Source organism: Pinus tabuliformis, chromosome J (genome assembly GCF_031772625.1).
Source record: "Pinus tabuliformis cultivar Carrire ecotype Pingquan chromosome J, CPIR1, whole genome shotgun sequence".
NCBI classification, from domain to species: Eukaryota; Viridiplantae; Streptophyta; class Pinopsida; order Pinales; family Pinaceae; genus Pinus; species Pinus tabuliformis.
Window position 1 is genome coordinate 157,010,804 of NC_142295.1, and position 21,725 is coordinate 157,032,528.

The following is a 21,725-nucleotide window of genomic DNA, read 5'->3' on the forward strand; positions in this document are numbered from 1 at the left end:
TTGGATTTACAAATATTTGAATCATTTCAATGATGCCCAAAAACTCATTAGGTTATTTCCACCATGTTTATAGTAATCATGTGTACCTCAATGTCAATTGAAATCCTCGCTACTTCACTTTCTCTTGGAAACTTGTCCCCTATTATCTCTCACCCACATGATATTTTATCAAATTAAGAGTAGCATCTCATAAATGACTACACATTTTTTAATTGATGACCTTATCGTGCAATTTGGAGCATGGATCTCATATGAACTAATAGTTTCTAGTCTCTAATTGAGTTGTTCCAATTACTAGTCAAAATGCTCTGATAAATAACAACAACCTTCACTTCCTTTGTCCCAATAATCATTTGGAAAATAAAAACACCAATTAAAATTGATTTAATGATAAACAAGAATTTCATAACCCCAATATCACATCCTCTCATCATGTGTATATTCATGTTTACATTTAGTAAAAGACCTTTCAAGATACTCATTTTCCATTTAAAAAAAATCTTAATTTTTGAAGAATATAACCACTCTTATTCACTTTAGAGTTGCCCTTTACGTATTTAAGGGGTATGCTTGTGTGTATAACTAAAAAGTAATTTATAATTGCTTTTTAAAGTCACTTTAATAAAGAAACTATATATTAATGACACATCAAGATTAATAGTGGATAGTGAACACGATTAAGGATCACCATCCATTGATAATAAACAAATTGAAAATAGATTAAAAGTAAAGTATTGTAAATGTCAAAACTTCAATATCTATGTTTATTAAATTGCATGTGTAAGTGAAAAGAAATTGTAAAAATAAAATTAAACTAAATAAGTACCGAGTATCGAGTATATGAATTCTAATTACCTTTTCTGAATACAAGCTATATCATTTTACACTTGGCATTCTATACTCAGGAATAATCCAATATATCTTTTTTCAGTTTAGGCTGATCTAATCCATTTTCTGGAATGTAAACATTATAATCCAATATATCTTTTTTTTTTTTTTTTTTCAGTGTAGGCTAATCTAATCCATTTTCCAAAATGTAAACATTCTATAATTGAGGATAATCGAGTCTATCTCTTGAAACAGATACACTCTATGCTAGTGTTTGATTTAGGTTTTTCCTACATATGCTAGGTTGATCCCGTCTATGCCTTAAAGGCAAGCAATCTATAGGGCAAGATGATCCAATCCATCTTCTATAATTTAAGGTACAATCTATATTACCAGATGATCTAATCCATTTTCTATAATTTACTTACCTTAAGCAATGAAGTTAAAAATTGAACAAAATTATGTAAGCATTATAATTTGTTTAAGTTTTAAGCCTAATGTAATATAATAAAAATCTTAAATAAAACATGGATATATATTTGCATTTCTCAATGGTAAGAAACAACATGCACATAACATAGTTTACAAATAAAATTCAGATATATGAAAACAATTAAATTATTATATTTATGAAATAAATTAAACAAAGTTACATCTAGATTCTAAAATAAAAATAAATTAAACAGAGTTACATCTAGATTCTAAAAGCAACCTTTATTGCGCACAAAAACATTATAGCCCTAAAAGTCTATGGTAGATAAATCCAAGCAAGAAACAAATGGATTAAAAAGGCTTATTCTATATGCAATTGTTCATCCTCTTTGAACAACAAGAAAAAGATTCAACCATGTCAAATTCACTAATGCCAATTATTAAAAAAAAAAAAATCAACCTTGCCAAATTCACTAATGCCATTTATTAAATAATAATTTCAATAAATAACTAATATATATATTAACTCCATAAATAAAAAAATTGGTATAAAAAATATCATAATTCTTTTTTTAAACTAATATGATAAAGAGGAGAAATGTAACATTGTTTTTTCATTGTCAAATAAAAATGATTAATAATTTTATATAGAAAAAGAAAATTTCATAAAAATAATATGAAATACAACATTTCGTAGAAATTTCTTTTACCGTTTAAATAAAGAAAGAGGTTTTTAATTTTAATTTTAATTTGATGAGCCACTAAAAAGTTTTTGAAAGATATTGACCATTTCAATTTTGATTTGATCCTTGATCCCATCCCTTAATTAAATAAAAAATCTGAATAACTTTTTGAAATAAAAACTATAATCTAATTTTTAAAAATCACCATAATTCACATAACACTAATCATAACACTAAGCTAAGGTTTTCTGAATTCCTTCGTTCCATCCTGATTTGATTTTACAAAAGTGAGGTTATTTCATCATGTTTAAACTTCAAATGCCAAGTGCGTTGATTTTTTTTTTGGGTGAATTAGAGTCTTTTAATTTAACCAAAGTTTTCGTCACAACGCATACTTAAGTTATTCAAGATACTAAGAGGTAATATTTGACTTCTTGATAGTCTCTTGATTTTAAGGTGGTCCACAGGGTGTTTCTCCAGTAAAATAGGTGATCTTATCTGGATTTGCAAGCAGAGCGGCAGAAATGAGACAGATCTCAGATATTCCCATAGATGCAAGTTAGACAGATGCCAGATATTCCAGTAAATGCAATTGAAATAAGGATGCCCCAAATATAATCGAAATAAGGAAAAAGAAATGATGTAGATCTGAACCCTATATACATACATAAATCTCCCATCAAGGAGATTAGTTTTGCATCCATCTGTGAGGTGTAAAATGTGGTCTATAATGTTCAGAATCCTTCAAACTCTGTCACCCCAACTCTACTCTTGTGCAGCCGTTGCACATCATCAACAAAATCCTGCAAGTTCTTATAAGAAGATCCTTCTTTACTCACAGCCATTTTTGCAAGCTTCCTCAGCTCCTGAGCTTTCTTTCTCATGCCTTTTCCTGCTTCCTCAGCCAAAAGCACAGTGACTGCTCTTCTCACTTGCTCCTCATCGGGCACACCATTCACATCCACACATATAGTTATTGCCATGCCCAGGCGTTCCACCAGGAGCTTCGAGTTAAAAGGCTGATCTCCCATCATGGGCCACGTGATCATGGGAACTCCAGCGCTCACGCTTTCCAGAGTAGAGTTCCACCCACAGTGACTCAGAAATGCACCCACGGAAGGATGCGAGAGAATCAGGAGCTGAGGCGCCCAACCCCAAATAATCAGACCTCTCTCTCGGGTTCTCTCGCCGAATCCCTCGGGTAGTCCTACGCCAGTCCCTTTGGGGTTATTGTCTGCCGTAGGGCATTTGATAGCCCACACGAAACACTGCCCGCTGGCCTCTAAACCCGCCGCCAGCGCACCGATCTGCTGGTCGTTTTGAAAAAAGTGGCTTCCCAAACACACGAACACGACGGACTGCGGAGGTCTAGAATCCAACCACCGCAAGCACTCATCCTCGCCGATGTCCGCCGCCTTGCCCCTGCGACTAATATTTTCACGATCGATCCCCGTCTCGTAAAAAAAAGCAGGAGGAAGTATGGGACCTATGCTCCAAACGGGTTTCCCCGTGAGGTTCGCGATGTGATCGATTCCCAAATAATCGAGCTCGTAAAACGTATTAATAAGTATTCCCCGTCCCTCCATGCTCTGGTTAAGCTCCTCCTTGAAGAACCCCCACAGAGGATGAGAGTCCGGATCCCGCCATGCCACAGCCATGTCCGATTTACGCAGCTTGAAGGTGAAGCTGAGATTGGGGACCTCGAAGAACTCCTCGTCTCCCTCCACACTTTTCTGCGGCGTGTGGTTGAAGATGGAGAGCATGACAGACATGCTGAAGGCCCCTGTCGTGTAGAAAACCACTGTGGGGATCCCGAACTTGGCTCCGGATCTTTGAGCCCATCCCGTACACATGTCGGTGATGATGCATGACACTGGAAGAGGAGTCGAAGGAGTGAAATTCTGAGCGCCCTCCTCATTATGACTACCCATCTGCTGATCCAGCCATTCTTCGAACGCCCCAGACATCTTGTGGGATGAAGCAAAGAGTGCGTGGATAACATTGACGGGGGCATTGTCAGTGCTTTCAATTCCCGCGGGCACTCCCTCTATAGGAGGCAAAGGTAGAGACACCAGCCGGATGTCCAGATTCGAGCACTCGACCTGAGGATTGAGCCTTTTGGCGTTCCCCGGAGTCGTGACATATGAAACCGCCAGGCCCTGCAAGGCTAAGAGCTTGGCCAGTTCCAGAAATGGAATGAGATGGCCCTGCCCCAAGGATGGGACGAGTACCATATGGCCTTTGGTTTCTCCCATACGTAGAAGTGCAATAATAATAACTAGAACCAAATAACTGATGAAATTGATGCTCAGAACCTACCTGACCAGAGCCGGATCGGGTTCTCTGTATCGCTAACAACGATGACACAGAATTAAAGCAAGATCAAACTCATTTAAATGGAGTCATGTACGGAGGTGGAGAGGCGAGAATGGTTGGGAGAACCAAAAATGTTCAGAATCTGGATTTTTTTTTTTTGTGTAAAACAGTGTTTCAATAGTATTTTTATGGTGAAAATGGATTCAGCATAGTAAAAGCATCTAAAATACTTAAAATTTAGAATTTAATAACTATATTTTATTTAGAATTTAATAACTATATTTTGGATTTACAAAATTTTTTGCCTAATTTTCTTTAAAAAAACAGAAATTTCCATAACTTGAGGAACAATTCCTCCATGCTGATTAGACTAATGCCATTTAAATCCAAAAGCAGATGCTCCACAGAAATCAAATCAAATCCCGAGGATGGGATGAAGATCAAATTCCTACCACAAATTCAAAGGCACGTTATAGGCACTCAACTAAAGTCATTTCAAATATGAAATGTGGTACTCCACTAAAATCATTTCAAATATTATGAAATGTGGCTTCCTCAGAGTGGTCGTTGTATTTGTCGTAAGGTTTGGGCAATGTTGGTAATAAAATACACTAGCAAGAATTGTGTTATTCATGTGACATATAGCGAGACTGGTTACGAAGATAGAATATGAAATTTGGTTTGGTAAGGTAGGGTATGTATCTATATATGGTATGTCTTCAGGCCTCTCGTGAACAGTGATTTTATTTGGGAGGTTTTTCAAAAGAAAGGTTGGTATGGTTTGGGTAGATGCGTCATGTGCCAGAATGCGGCTGAGACAAATTTCCATATGTTCTTCCAATGTGCTTCATCTCTCTATATCTAGTATGAACTTTCTTTGTTTTTTGGTTTTCTTTAACTGGTCTTTTCCTCTATTGAGGATGGCTTGAAATGGTGGAGCGAGCAGAGTTTATCCCGGCGAACTTTGTTTATCCTTGTCTGCTGGTTCTTGTGGAAATGGAGGAATGCTAATATTTTTCAAGATTCAAGGGGGCCTCTGAACTCTATTCTGTTGCGAATTTTGGCAAGTCACGACTTAAATGGCTGATTTTGGACCTTGATTCTCAATTATGTGTCTCTTATCAGGGATTGTTAATATGTTTTGTTTTTGAAAGCGTTTCAATCTTGTAAATCTTTTCAGTTTGGCCTATTAATATGTGCTGATTGGTCTAAGACAATTCTGAAAGTTTTTGGACTGATATAATATTATATTTTTGGTATCTGGTAATTAGTTATTTGGAATACCTGATACTCTTCAGTGTATTTGGAAAATTTGTTTCCAACATATCTATGTATTCAGATCATTATATTCTCTTAATATAAGCTATGATGGTTTTTTCTCTCTGAAAAAATATATATATATATATATGGTAATGAAAGATATTTTTATATAGATTGTAAATTTTGAAAATATTTAGTTAGTAAAAAGTTAATTATTTAATATTTTATTAACTATAAGTTTATAATAGTTTAATTAGTAATAAAATATATAACAAAATGTATTAAAACCAAACTGTTGGATCCTCATTTGGAATTTCAAATTTGACTGGCTGTATGACATGACCTGCCAATCAAATTAATAATCTATTTATTATTTTTTTTTTTTAATTCATGTTTGATGTTTCAAAAATTTGACTGACTGTATGACATGATCAGCGAATCAAATTTATAACTTATTTATTATTCATTTTCTGTCTTTAATTTCTGATTGATGTTTCAAAAATTTGTCGAACTGTATTAATATTATTATTATTTTTCTTAAATTTCTGATTGATGTTTCAAAAGTTTTATTCCCTAAACGTCACATTCCATTCCAAACCTGCAATATACTCACATTATTATGCAACATTTAACATTACAGAAAGTGATATATAAGAAATCAGATTCCAGAGCAATTAAAATCTGACAAACTATATACCACTTACGCAGCGTGAATATTCAATACCAAAGGCCAGTAGCAAGAATTGCGTGACTTATTAGAAATATAGCAAATTTGATTACCTTTATTCGTATTGCAAAGTTCGAGGAATAGTGATAATTGACTTTCCAAGATACCATGAGATTGGAGCTTTACAACCATAAATACAATAGTTGCTTGCAGTTTAAAATTTCTGGTTTTTTAAAAGAATTATATACTTTATACAATATTTATTTAAAAAAATTTAATTACATTCAAGGCATTATTTCAACAAGTTGTGCCACCCTCCAAACTTTGTCCATAAGTGCCACCCCTAAACACGTGTCAACCATTCAATGAAAAGATGTTACAGGTCTCTTCAAGATGCCAATGACCATATTACGCATACCTCTTGGCAGGCTAAAGGTGCTTAGGTCGAGTCTTCTTGGCTTCCCGACAGGAATGGCTAGCTAGATTGGTCGTCTATAAAGTCTCCTGATCACAGCTGGATTGACTCCGATCTTCTTGACAGGATGGGACACAGTTATTTTAGAGGGAGTCGGTTTGTTATCCCTATTATATAATATGTAACTGAATTCAATTAAATTTAGATTTTAATAAAGATAGAAATAGAACTTTAGCTATTTTTAATTGGAGAAAACACGAAAAATAAATGTGTTTGTATGAAGATATTTTTGATACATATTAAGGAATTTGAACCATTTTTTTTGCCACTTACTCCACAAAATGTGTTTGTAGGAAGATATTTTTGATACATATTGAGATTTTTGAACCATTTTTTGCCACTTACTCCACAAAATGTGTTTGTAGAAGATATTTTTGACCATCTTTGGCCACTCACGAATAAATTGTTGAAATTAAGAAGGAATTCATAATCTATATCTTTTTCTTTAAACCTCTATGCTCTTAAATCCCAAGTAAAATCCAAGATAGTGTTTTGATCCCCATACGTTGACCATAATTGCCATTGTTGTCATGGTCCCTAAAGCATTGAAACCTTCCAACTAACTTTGCAAGAATTTGTAGACTATGAGGATAGAACTAATGTGAATGCATTACTTATCAAAATCTACAAATAGATCATCTTATTTTACTCTTGTCACAATAGGTTGCACAACTACGAGGATAGAAGTAATGTGAATACATTACCTATCAAAATCTATAGGTAGATCATCTTATTTTACACTTGTCACAATAGGTCACATAAATTGAGAGAGAAAATATATAATAATAATAGGAATATAATATTTTGGGTTAATGAACATGGGTGAGTACCTTAAAATGATAGTTAAAAGTAATATTGGGTACACTTTGTAATCTAGGCAATAGTCAAGGTTTCAATTTCTCTAAATGAAATTTATAAACAATAATTGGTCAATTTATTTGAATATTTAATTTACTAAAAATGTTTATCAATCTATATGACATGACTGTTAGATCCACAAGTATTTATCTTTGCCATTGTCCCTTGTGGCCAACTTCCTTTTGAAAGCTAATTGCACTTTAAACACAAGAAGCAATGGACTGGCTTGGACTTTATGATATTTAGAAATCATAAATTCTAAATATCGTAAATAGAATTATGAGCATGGTCTTTCAAATTCAAAGGTGTTTACATATAATTCCTTCCAATTTAAAAATGTATAGGGATTCCCTATGACTAGCATGTGGAACCTTCACATAATTGATGAAATAAGCTCATACGAAGTTATTTGAGTTTATTCTTGTTATTTTGCATTTTTTATACCATGTCATCTAGACAAGTTCAATGGTAAAGACTCCATGGTAGCTAAATATGCAACAACATTAGAAGCTACAAAAATGAGATTTCAAGTTATTCATGAAGCATATTCAAGTATTAATTCTGAATCATTGGCAAATAAACATTATATTTTCAATAATTATTTATTTTTGCTTTTTAATCAATTGTCTTATAATCATGCATATTTACTTGCAATCTCTAGAAAATTAATAATGAAGGCTTAGATGATTGGTGAAGCTAAACAAATAGATACATGGAAATTTTCTTCCCATCAAGTTTAGGCGTTCGTTAAACCTAATCTACCATTTATTGTAGTGCAGTGCAAAGATATTGACACAAATTTCTATGTTGTCGAGTTAACTAAAACTCATAGTATGAAACACGCAATCTTACGAATTTCAATTGTTCTTTGGAGTGGGATTGTGAGATATGCATAGTTTACTTTTGTGAAGGGTAGTGGTCATTGGACCTTGAGATGTTTTCTTTGTGGGTTGTTGTGGTGACATGGGAGTAGGAGATACTAAAGGGGTTTTGATGGATTCTAGCTATCCTATTGATCATCTATAGATAAACTAGAATGTTACTCTTTTTATAAAAATTGACTTAAACTCAATCTTTCTTTCTAAGGATGTTGTCTCTTCAAGGGGAATATCTCTCTTTGAATATGTCATCTTTTGATCTTGTATAGAATGCTAGCTTTAAAGTAGTGGATTGTTGAGCATGTTTCCATGTGGTAAGATGAGTTTTTTTATTGTTCTAAAAAATTGAGACATGAGGTCCTACACATGGACTTGTCATGTTTCCTTGATGATTATAGTAAGTAGAAATCATGTAGGTTATATATTTTTCTAATTTTTGGACAATAAATCGGGCTACAATCATGTGTATTTTGATTTCTAATATAAATATCAAATGTAAAGATTTTTTTTCTTGAAAAAAAACTAGAATGTCACCCCCTCACTTCTAGATAAATATTTTTAATAGTTTTATCATAGTATTCAAAAAGTCGTTTTTGAAACTATTAAAGAAACTGCAATATACATCATTGATCTTTTATATTTATTATCTAGCTTTCAAATGAAGTTGAAATGGGTGTTATTGATATAAAAAATTGAGAATTGTTTTGGATATTTTGAGTCACTTTGATGATGCCCAAAAATTCATTAGGTTATTTCCACCATGCTTATAGTAAGCCTATGTTCTTCAATGTCAATTATAATATTCTATCAATTTCAGACCTCACTTTTTGTTGAAAACTCGTCGCCTATTATCTTTCACCCATATAATATTTTATCAAATTAGGAGTAACATCTCATAAATGACTACAAATTGTTGAGGTGATCACCCTCTCATGCAATTTGGAGTATGGATCCCATATGAACCAATGATTTATAGTCTCTAATTCAGTTGTACCAATGACAAACGAAAATGCCATCATAAAAAACCACATCCTTCTTTTCTTTATATTTAAATAATCTTTTATAGAATAGGAACACCAATTGAGTTTGATTTAGTGATGAACAAGAATTTCATGACCTCAATGTCACATAATCCCATCATATGTCCATTCATGTTTACACTTGCTAGAATATCTTCCAAAGTACTCATTCTACATTCAAAACCAAAATTCCTTGCTATTTGAACAATATAAGCAATAGTATTCACTTGGGAGTTCCCTTTTCTTTGCTTTGGGAGTGTGCATGTCCATCCATATATATATATATATATATATATATATATATATATATATATATATATATATATATATATATAGATAAACTAAGTTGTTTATAACTATATATTTTTAAATCACTTTAACAAAGTAGCTATATGTAACACTGACACATCAACACTAATAGTAGATGGTGAACACCAGTAGGGATCACCATCTATTAATCATAAAAAAATTGAAAAAAAGGATTAGAAAAGACAAATTGTAAATGTCAAATTTTCAATATCTATGTTTACTAAATTTCATGTGAAGGTGAAAAGAAACATGTGAAGGTAAAATTAAACTAGAAGAAGGACCAAGGATACAAAAACTAATTGCCTTTGGTGAAGATGAGCTAAAACTTGGAATTCTATACTAGGGGCTTTTCCTTTAGTTGTTGAGAAGCTCAAATTTGGCGTTCTATACTCAGTGATAATCCAATCTATATGTTTCCAGTGTCGATTGATCCAACAAGTCTTGTAAAATGCAAACATTATATACACAAGAATAATCTAGTCAATATTTTGAAACACAAACATTATACTTAGGGTTGATCTATTTTTTTTTTATACCTATACTTCATTGATTTGGTCTATCCTCTGAAGGACACACATTCTATACTCACACCTTTAAACTTCACGACTCGAAATGGACACATAAAACCTGCGATGGTCTCCCTTCATGATTTTTGAAAAATCGTAAGTCTTCTTCCCTCTTCTTGATAGCTACATTGGCTCCTCGGATCTTGTAATCCTTCCTCGACTTTGATACCAATCTGTTGGAAAGGCACAAAATTTCACACGCACAAAACACATGAGTTTCGATTCTTTTATTGCTCACATACAACATGATGATTACAATGATCCAGGTGAGGGGTATTTAACCTTTTTCAACTAGCAACTCACTCAATATAGCTTCAACATGCCAACACTCCAAATTCGACTTTGTCAAAATAAGATTGAAATCAAACTCAATCATAGTTGACTCAGTCAACTGACACTCTAAATTTAGACAACTCTGTATTGGGGTGTAATTAGCTATCTTTAATAGAACCAAATAACTGATAAAATTTATGCTTAAATTAGACAACTCTGCATTGGGGAGTAATTAGCTATCTTTAACAGAACCAAATAACTTATAAAATTGATGCTCAAATCTACCTAATCAGAGCGAGATTCGGGTTTCTCTATATCACTAACAAAAACCACGCGAGATAAAAGCAAGATCAAACTCCTTTGCTTCCACTAAAATAAAATCTGAGGATAAGATACAAGATCAAACTCCTACGAATCCAAAGGCATTTTATAATTATTCCACTAGAATCATTTCAAGTATGAAAGGTAGATTTCTCAGACCAGTCATTGTATGTTTCGTAAGGTTAGGCAATGACGGTCATAAAATATAGCAACGAGAATTGTGTTATTCATTATAGCGAGCCTTGGTAGAAAAATAGAGTATGAAATTTGACTTCCTCTGACTGGTCATTGTTATTGTATGTGTGGTGGAAATGACAGGTATTAAAAACCATAGTGAGGAGGCTTGGAATTTCAAATTTGACTAAGTGTCTGAGAGATCAACAATGACGATGGTTTGCTTTTCATGTTTTTAATTTTAAGTTTTTATGCCAAGGTGTATGAGTGTAAAATCCTTTTCTTTTGTTATACATAAGTCACATATAACAATATTCAATACTAAATATAATTGCAATAAAGTGAAAGATATCCATATCCATTTTTCTTGACAATTTATCATTGTTTTTACTTTAACAATTTTTAAAATTCCAATTCTAAATAACATTAAGAAATTTCTTTGAAAATGAAGTATAAGAAACAAAATATAATTGAAGATTCACTCATAAAATTTTTAGATTGATAAGTAGAATAGTTTGCTTCTAATTTCAATAACAATTAACTAAAAACATAATAAACCATTTTGAAAGAACGTCATAACTAAAAATAATATTTTATTTGGTTACAAACAAAAAAAAATTTGTTTTATCTAAAATCAACTTAATTAAACCTATATATTTTATAACTAAGCGTTAAAATATTTTAATTAAATACATAGAATCAAATTTATCAAATTCCAACCCTGATTGTGAGCAATATTCACATTACTATGGGACATTTAATGTTACCAGAACTGATATATAAAATATCAGATTCTAGAGCAATTAAAATATTACAACTATATACCAGGCTGCTTTAATATTGAATATCAAAAACCATAGCAGGAATTGCGTGATTTATGAAAAATATAACAAATTTGGGTACCTTGATTTTGTATTCCAAATTTCCAGCTGATAATTCACTTTCCAAGATACAATGAGATTGGAGCTTTTCAAGTGTTTGAAGGAACGAGAGATTGCACCTTTACAGCTGTTTTGAAAGCATATATACAAGAGTAGTTTGCAGTTTAAAATCTGTATTTTAAACTATATAATTTGTAAAATATTATTAAAAAAAATTAATTACACCCGGCATTCTTTTAAGATGCAACCCCTTCAAACTTGGTCGATCAAGAGCTACGAACTGAATAATCAAGCTCTACGAAAGATAGAATATTTTAGTAATATTGTAAATTTAAGTGGTTTAAAATGTATTAATTTTTAATTTGAAATATTTTATAAAATATATTTTTAAATATATTAATAATTTAATTTTTAAAAAATCTTTGTAATATTTTATTTCTATTTTTGAAATTTAAAATTACAAAAATTTTATGTTAAATTTTAATTAAAATAAAAACACATTTTATGTTAAATTTCAATTAAAATGAAAACACAAAACTATTTAGGGAAAAAAAATATTATGAAATCAAACGTGCAATTGTCAATCTCATTCAATCTCTAAAATAAAAAAACTAATAAACCAATTATTAAATTATTGCATAGGAAGATTTTATCGAAATAGGTCGTTAAAGTCGTGGTCATTGCGACCACTGCCACCAATGTCGCTTTGCTTACCTCACAAGAATGCTAAAATCCAGGCAAACGACACTGAAATCGTGGGAATGCATTCAATTCGAAGTCTTATTTTTAGGCCGATAGGCCTTCCTCTGAATGAGTTTAGTCGTCTACCTTTTGATTCTCTGATTGACATCTGGCATCCAATTGGCATCTGGTTTAATTGACATCTGGCATATGTTCTGGGACTATTCTTCCCTCACCAAAACTGCTTTCCGATTTCTGCTCCTCCTGCTTTCCGCTCTCTGCTCTTCCACTGCTCTTCCGTGACCTACTGCAATAATGTTTTAGGGCTCTTTTATGACCTACTGCAATAATGTTTCCGGTTTCTGCTGTGCACGACCTGCCATGCTGCCTAACGATGAATTTAGCTCTCGGTTATTCAGTGGTGATCCTGCTATACCCTGCCATACTTGACCTTTTAAATACCCATCCCAACACCGACTATCTCCTCAAATCTATTCTTTACATTCATCTGCTCAGCTGCTTCTTCTAGGTGAATCAAATTTATTTCTGAGTGTTGTGAAGAAGAGAAGATGGTTAAGGAAGTAGGTCGGTTTAATGTTTAAGGATGGGCTGCTAGAGACGAGTCAGGCATTCTCTTGCCCTTCAATTTCACTCGCAGGTTCCTCCTTGCTTTACTCTCATAACTGCTTTTATTGATACCCATTTGCAAAAAACTTACATTTAAATTGCCTTGACAGGGAAACTAGGCCGCATGATGTTACTTTCGAGATTGTATACTATGGAATCTGTCACACTGATTTACATCAAATTCGTAATGAATGGAAAGGTTCCCAATACCCAATTGTTCCGGGGTATTGTCTTCATAATCTTCAACACTGCTTCACATCAAATAGCAAGACAAAAAGAGTATATGCTTATAAATTCACGCTCAATTTTAATTTACTCGCAATTCTATTTTTGCAGCCATGAAATAGTAGGTGTAGTAGTTGAAGTTGGTTCAAAAGTGAAGAATTTTCCTATTGAAGATCGTGTGGGCATGGGCTGTATGATTGGAAGTTGCCATCATTGCGATTCTTGTAGCAAAGGGCAAGAACAATACTATGAGAAGGTCATTTGGACATATGGCAGCACCGATGTTGAAGGTTTTATCACTTTTGGAGGTTACTCATCCTTGATGGTTTGTAACCAAAGGTAATTAATCATTATCCCAACTCATGCAACCATTTTTGTTTTAGGGCATATAGGCTAAACTTGCCATAAAAGGCTTCCTTTTCTATCCATATAATCCTGTTCATGTTTGGAACGAGATCAACGAGTTTCGGGAATCTCCCAATTGACTCAAAACCTCAGAAAATTTAATTGCGCCAAGTTCCGGCAGGCCTTGCCGAGACGGGTGGTTTATCTCTTTTATATAAAACCAGAGACAAATGGCATTAATATTTTTTCTTTATATTGGTTAAATAGGGTTTTAATAATTTGGGTGGTTTGTGGGTTGTAAGCAGCTTTGTGGTGAAGGTACCAGAGAATCTGCCCTTGGATGCCGCTGCACCATTGCTATGTGCGGGAATAACGGTGTACAGCCCCATGAAATATTTCCAGATGACAGAGCTTGGAAAGAGCCTGGGCGTGGTGGGGCTTGGTGGTTTGGGACACATGGCTGTCAAATTTGGCAAAGATTTTGGGTTGCAAGTGACGGTGATAAGTACATCGCCTAGCAAGGAAAAGGAAGCGAGAGAAATTTTAGGAGCAGATCACTTTGTCATCAGCAAAGATGAGAAACAGATGCAGGCTGCAGTCAAGTCTATAGACTATATTATTGACACAGTCTCTACTAATCATGCTATGGATCCCTTCCTTAATTTGCTAAAGGTGAATGGGAAGTTGGTCATAGTTGGTTTGCTAGAAAAGCCTGTGCAATTTGCTACTCCGGCTGTTGTTATGGGTAAGTCCTTCGTGCCCTTTTGTCCTGTAGATAAAAGATATGAACGAAATTATATTTCAATCAAACTGAGAGTGTCAAAGGCATCCACAGCTTAGGCAGATATGCTATCTCTAAAGTTTGGATTTCTCTACTGTTTCCTTGAACAAGAATTTGGGTGTTAATCACATGGAAGTTAGGATTTAATTTTAATTTTGGTGTGTGCAGCCCGTCGATTTGTAGGGGGAGTTTGATTGGAAGGGTGAAGGAAACTCAGGAAATGTGTTATAGTTGGTGAGAAGCTTTTAGCTCTCATAGAAGAGTAGGTTTATGGCTGAATGAGGATGTGAGAAACTAGGAACTGTAACTTGTAGAATGTAATAGATGCCCAAAAGCTTGAACAGTTTATTCTAAATCTCCAGAAAATGGAAGTGAGGAAAATACACAGTATTCATGAGCCACATTACCTCTGAAATTCAAGAGAACTGACAAGTGGGCACTTCCTCCAAAACCTTCTTTTGTGGCTGCAGTATAGAGTCTAAAAATTTGGTGGTTAAAGCTTGTAACCTTTCTCACTTGGATCAAGTCATTGGCATGGCTCCCTACTCCATATTAGATACTTTTGAAATGTCGTTGAAACTATGTTGGCCAACCCCAGATTGTCTAACCTTATTGAATGCCATATCTCTTGCAGAATCCAAACCATGATCCTCAACTAAATATTGATGTTTCTGCAAACTAGGTTTGTCACATCAATTTGTCTGAGCATAATAATGGGGAAAACAAGGATTAAAAACGTTTTTCCTAAATCTATATGCCTATACTTGTGAAATCTGTGATCCACTAATAGTTAGGTAGCATATGCAAGCAAATTGAGAGATACACCTATATCATTATTCTCCTGGCTTCCAATGTTTTGATTTCCTGAACCAAGATTGGATCTACTTAAATTTGATCGACTTCTACTTTTGTTATCATATATATGAATACTTCTATCATAAAACTGAGTGTTTGCAAGAGGTTGCATAGATTTCAGGGAGCCCATCTATTAAAATAAGAGTAGAATGGGTACGCAGTAAAGAGATAATTTTGATAAACAACATTTCACACATTGAAGGTCGAGATAGAAAGAGAGATTAGCGTTTACCTCAAGGGAATGTAAAGATATAATGAATTCATTTCTGCCCTTGAATTATTTGTAGGGAACAAATGTTACAGGCCGCCTAAATTGGCCTGTAAAAGATTTGGGCCCTTGGTCGAAGAATCCATTTGTGGAGAAGAATGAGCATTACTGACTTATAATCAAGTTGGGGAAACATCCATTTTTGAAATTTGATAAACTAGAATACTACTTAGTCCATTTCCTTACTTGAAGTCTAATGTGGGTGTCAAGCATATTTGGAAATGAAGCATAGTTCTTGCTGTCTATACCTTATGGCATCCCTAGAGGCCTTGATATCGTCTTATCGAACTCACAAATTTCTGTAAATGATGAATTGGGCTGCAAGCAAAGTATTCATGTCTAGAAACGTTAGAATTGGGTTGATCTTCGAACTGACCAAAATGTCAAGTTCAGGTAACCATTATTGTTATAGAAGTTGTAGACTAAGAATAGGAATGACATGGCGAAAAGTAGGAATATGAAAAGAAACAAGAAGACCCCTCATGTCTACCTATGCAAGGTCTCAAACACCATGCCCATCTTTGTAAGTATTTCTTTGACTTTAAATTCGTGTTGTAGCTAAGGAAGTTTAATCTATGCTTGTGCTTTCAATAGTCCTAGAAAATAAAGGGAGAAGTGGGCTTCCACCTTTAAAATAATTATTTATAAAGAAACAATGCCCTCCTCTTGTGGATCTATGAACTTTGCTAAAAATGGATAAGGACTAGGCATGGAAGTTATATGTTCCAGGGTACATGTAGGACTTAGCATGGTTGTTACATCTGCCAGGGTATTGTTCTTGTAGCCAAATGGATTGTGAGCACTATGTGTAATAGATTGAATTCCAATAGCTGATAAGATGTGCTATATATATTTCATTGATGGAAGACTTTAAGTGTTGTTTCTATCCTTCTGAAATTTCCAGGAAATATATTAAAAGAAAAACAAAAAAATATTACAATGTACACATTTTACATTGCCTTTTCATTTCTTTATTTGTAAAATTTTCCTGCCATTTATACTCATGTGAATTATATTTAAAGTATTTCACAATGATGGGAAACAATTAATTTATTAAACAAAATTCTAAGAAAGGGTTGAGATGGAATATACTAGATGACGCTTGCAAAGTTTTCAAACAAATGATAGAATGAGATGTTTGTTCTTGGACTACCATGATTGAAACTTATGCAAGGCATGGACCTGCTGAGGAGGCATTGAGATTGTTTCAATTAGTGAAATATAAAGGCCTCCGTCCTAATCAACTCACGTTTACCATCCTTCTTATGATGTGTACCCAATTAGATTCTGTACAAAATACAACTACCTACACTTTAAGCAGCGGTTGTGATCTCAAATGCCCAAATAACTGCTTTGTAAATGTCCAAAATTGAACAGTGATCACAAATTACAATTATTAGTTTCTTAAGTAGCCATGGACTTAAATACCCAAATAGCTGCTCTTAATTGTTCAAAAGTGTAGAATGTTTGCAATGTCGCTATCAATGAAGGAAGAAGGTGATATTTATTCCCAAAGAATGTGAGCAAGCTCTTCGAATATTCCATAACGTCTAAGAGGGAAAATTAGGTGTTTTAATCACCATTATGGGATGTATTGTGGAGTGGGGATAGATTCCCATCTTCTGCTACTGTTACCATCTATTTGTTGAAATTTCAGTATGTAGTTCATGTGGTTTTCTAGATTTAAGCAATATTTGAAATGTCTGTTAAATTTGCCTCTTTTGGTTGATTTTCAATGGAAGATTGAACGTTTATGTAACTCCTCTGGTTGATTTTTAATGGAAGATTGAATGTTTATGAAACTCTAATTTTCTTGTTGCTTAGGACCTCCACCTGGAAATTGAAAACGTTGTTGGTCACATGAGTACAACGATGAGTAATTGTTTTCTTTCCAACTGATTCTACAAATTAGTGTTCAGAGTCCAACAAGTTGAGCACATTTAAATCAGAGTCTAATGAGCACATTAAATCATGAATGGTTTCAAGGTTACCAGATTCTTACTCCACAGTTGCAAGCTTTCTCCCACTTAAGGACCTTTACAGTCTCCCAAGTGAAATCAGGATCATCCCAACCCAAATGGCCATATGCAGCTATTTTTTGGAACCTCATATTGCCTCCCCGTTTTAGGTCAAGATTGATAGAAATCATGCTAGGGCGGAAGTCAAAATTTTCCTTGATCAACTGCAGGATTTCAGTATATAGAATCTTTCCAGTTCCATATGTGTCAACAAACACAGAGAGTGACTCAGGCACACCAATGGAATATGAAACCTGCACAAGGCAGCAACGTTCTAGCCCGGCAGCAACAACACTCTTGGCAACTTGTCTAACAATGTAGCCACCACTACAATCCACCTTGGTGGGACCCCTTCCAGAAAAGGCTCCTCCATCATGAGCACCCCAACCACCATATGTATCAATAATAATTTTCCTCCCAGTGAGTCCAGCATCCCCATGGAGTCCTCCAATTACAAAATGCCTAGATGGGTTGAAATGGAATATTGTATTTTCATCTAGATATTGAGAAAGAACAACCGGCTTAATGACATGCTCCTTGAGATCAACTACAATCTGATCATTGATAACAGTTCCATCATGTTGAGTAGAGATGTGAACAGTGTGAACTCTTAACAGGACCATTGCCCCTCCCTCATTTTTATACCATACAATAACTTGGGTCTTTCCATCTAGTCTCAACCAAGGGCAGGTTCCATTATTTCTTACTTTAGTCAACTGTGCTCCTAGCTTTGTTTCCAGCACATGATTGAGAAGCATCAACACCAAGGTATCATCTGTAGCATACCCAAACATGTGGCCCTTATCTCCTGCACAAATCTCTTTAGGATTCTTAGTAAGATGGCCATGGACACCCTGTGCAATGTCGGGGCTTTTTTTGTTCAATGTTCACTAGGACCTTGCAATTATCTGCATGCAAGCCAACATCCATTGACATGAATTGAATTCCTCTACAGGTGTTCCCCTCACTATCTTCTCAGAGTCTATATTAGCAATTTCTCCAAATATCATAACCATATTTGTCTTTGTGCACATCTCACATGCAACCTTGCTTTCAGGATCTTGCTCCAAGCAAGAATCCAAGATGGCTCCAGAAACCTGATCACAAAGCTTGTCAGGGTGTCCCTCATTGACAGAATCTTATGTGAAGAGAAAGGTGTCCATCTAAAACATACATGCACATAAAAAGATTAGCATGCAAGAAAAAATATGACCAAACACTTGACTTAACATGCAAGAATCACCATTTAATATAAACTGTTAAACAACACATAGTTAGCCAGAAAACTGAAAATTGACTGTGGAATGAGAACAACTAGTATTACATAAGTGCAGAAGTGTATATGCAAAATATTTTATGCAATATGTTGATTGCATGGATATCCTTCTTATCACTAGAAAATATTACTAGAGACAAAAATTCCTATGGAGAAGTTGTTGCAGACCAAATGGTTGGAGGATACTGTGATTTACTACAATTCTAAATGAAACTTAGTGAAAAACATGTTGATTCTTTGGGTAAATTTTTGGCCAAAGCCCAACCAGTCCAGCACCATTTCAATGCATTTTGATTCTTCAAATATTGTCTTTGATAAGGATGCAAGAACAAAAGATGCGCTAATAAAAGGGGTTTTGAATTGGATCCATTTCCTAGGAGATATGAAACTAGGTTTAAACAGGGTTGTAAAGGAATTAAAGGGCTTCAAGAACTCGTACATAGCAGGCAAGGTGAAAGTAGTTAATTGGCATAGATATATGTTGCTAAGCATGTCAATACCCCTCCAAAAATGTTTATAATAGAGTCATCTAGCTTATAAGATGCTTCCTTTGCAAAAAGCAGGATGGATACAAAGGACCCCTAAGCGTAAGTAAGGAAAGTATGTCAGCAATGTTTTTTTCAAATGTGAGAATACAAATACAAAGTATTTTATTTTATTTACAGAAATCACCCCATTTCTGGTCCAACAAGTTGTATACTCCAGAGACATGTTGGTTCAGGGATTCTCAAAGTCCATACAACAATGCGCTGAGAATGTATTTGTGGTAAACTCCGACATATTTACAGATTTAGATCTAATTAATGTAGAAAAAATAAGATCCAACGTGCTAACCTTTCGAATAAATAGAAACAACCAAGGAAACCTAAAGAAAAACCTAGCCTCAACAGAAGCAGCTTGAGGGATTTTAAAAAAAGACAATTAGGGAAAAGTGCAAAAAAAAAATTATTTGTGATGTATTGGACAGAGAAGAATTTGTTTCAGCAGGTTGGCAACCGTTGAAACCTCATATAAACATGATGTCCCTAAAAACCTTCCCCAAAGTGAGCTCAAATGTTTAAAAATATTAAGTATTCATCTGATTAGTTCATGTCCCGAAAAAGGAAAAAAAAACAAACAAAAGGTTCATTAAAAAGAGATCTTCGCTGAAATGGTACCTTAGCTTAAGACATAGATGAATGGTATCCCCTCTTTTCTCCTCCTGTGCATAAGGGCCAACAGATGAACAAGAGAGTGCACTGATAGAAGTAGAGGATCACTCTCTGCTTTTATCGTCATCACTTGTAGCATGAGTTCAATGAATCTGGACGGAATTTGTTGCTACGGGAAACGAGGAAAGGATCCCTCTTGTAGCAGAGTGGGTTTTCCTCCAATATTGCCACTCCAACCATTCTTTGCACCTCGTTCAGAATCGAACTCGCTCTAGGGATTTTAGGGATTTTAGGCATACACATAGAAGAGAAATAATACACAGAAGAAAAAATAACTGAATGGGAAACTGAAACAAATACATAGCAAGAACACAACAATAGTGTTGAATGCTAGAGTGTTTTTCTTATTCAGTCTTGACAGAGAAAAATCTAAAAACAAAATTACACAACAATAGGACTTGAATTCTGTCGGAGAATGACAGAAAATTTCTGCCTCAATTTCCATGCTTAAACAACTTTAGAGATCAACCCTGATTTCTCTGCATAAAAGTGCCAGAAATCACTTTGAATCTCTTGCAATATTATGTTGTTAATAACAACAATCTGCACTTGAAAGAGGCCAGAATTGGCAAATAGTGTCTATTTTTTTTCACGGAAGAGGTCTGCCACATTTTTTCTCACACATGGAAAGATTTATAAGACATATAGTTGGGTACCTGGTTGTCTTGGAGAACTATAAAATGTCTTTAAAGTTTTTTGATAACAGAGAAACCATTTGGATGCTTAGGAGGTTCATTGTACGATCCCCTTAAAAGTCATTCAAAAATAAAGTTAGTCAAGCTTGATGGCTTAAAACTTAAAAGCTGACAGCATTTAGAAATTTCATATTTAGAAATTTCACTTTTCTTTAAGAACTACAACACCTGGATTACTGGTTAAAGATTGGCTCAATCACACTTGTTTTACATCAAGTAAAACAAGAGAATTCATCTGAACTATTGTTGTAAACTTCTTCTATGGCAGTGAGTCATTAAGAGAATTCATTGAGTATTGGTAAGGAACACAAGGCTTATTTTTGACATCTGAATTCTCTTAGCAATGAATATAAAACATTATTTTGTTCTTTCTTGTGGCAGATTTTATACAAATTTGTCTAAAGATGACTTCATCATTGTGTATTTTTACATGAACATTTAATGGTATGCTAAGATAAGATTTTGAAATATTTTGATAGAGATATGAAAAAGGAAATTTTTTCGAAATTGTTTACTGAGGAAATGGGAAAGGGATTTTTTTTCCAATTTAACAATCTTATCGGCCTCTCTTTGCACCTTTTGGGGCAATTGCTAGTCTTATTCCTCTCTATTTTCAATATGTTACAGTGGAATTTGTCCACAGACACCCAAAAAACTGTCAATTTCAAGTGGATTGAGCATCGAAATTTTAGGGGGTCAACATCCGCTTCAAGATCGATCCAATTTAGGGTTAACATCACACCACTGTGATACTATTGTGATGTTGGTCTTTACTTAAGCAATGGTTTTTATTGAATTAAATG

The 21,725-nt window shown here is 34.2% G+C and overlaps 1 protein-coding gene and 2 pseudogenes across 1 annotated transcript; 1 reads left to right on the plus strand and 2 right to left on the minus strand.

Annotated features, from left to right (window-relative positions):
• Positions 1 to 2,458: 2,458 nt before the first annotated feature.
• On the minus strand, positions 2,459 to 4,428 carry LOC149226113 (putative UDP-glucosyl transferase 73B6). The gene has a single exon (XM_089375218.1). It carries the CDS (start codon positions 4,196 to 4,198, stop codon positions 2,678 to 2,680), a length of 1,521 nt encoding a protein of 506 aa, XP_089231344.1. The 5' UTR covers positions 4,199 to 4,428; the 3' UTR covers positions 2,459 to 2,677.
• An 8,762-nt stretch (positions 4,429 to 13,190) lies between these two features.
• Positions 13,191 to 14,837, plus strand: LOC149226114 (putative mannitol dehydrogenase; annotated as a pseudogene).
• Positions 14,838 to 17,604: 2,767 nt separating this feature from the next.
• LOC149226115 (S-adenosylmethionine synthase 1 pseudogene) lies at positions 17,605 to 18,912 on the minus strand (annotated as a pseudogene).
• Between the last annotated feature and the right edge of the window lie 2,813 nt (positions 18,913 to 21,725).

What these genes read in the sequence shown, in the direction of transcription:
- LOC149226113 (XM_089375218.1), bottom strand. Translation starts at nt 4,198, where the DNA reads ATGGGAGAAACCAAAGGCCATATGGTACTCGTCCCATCCTTGGGGCAG.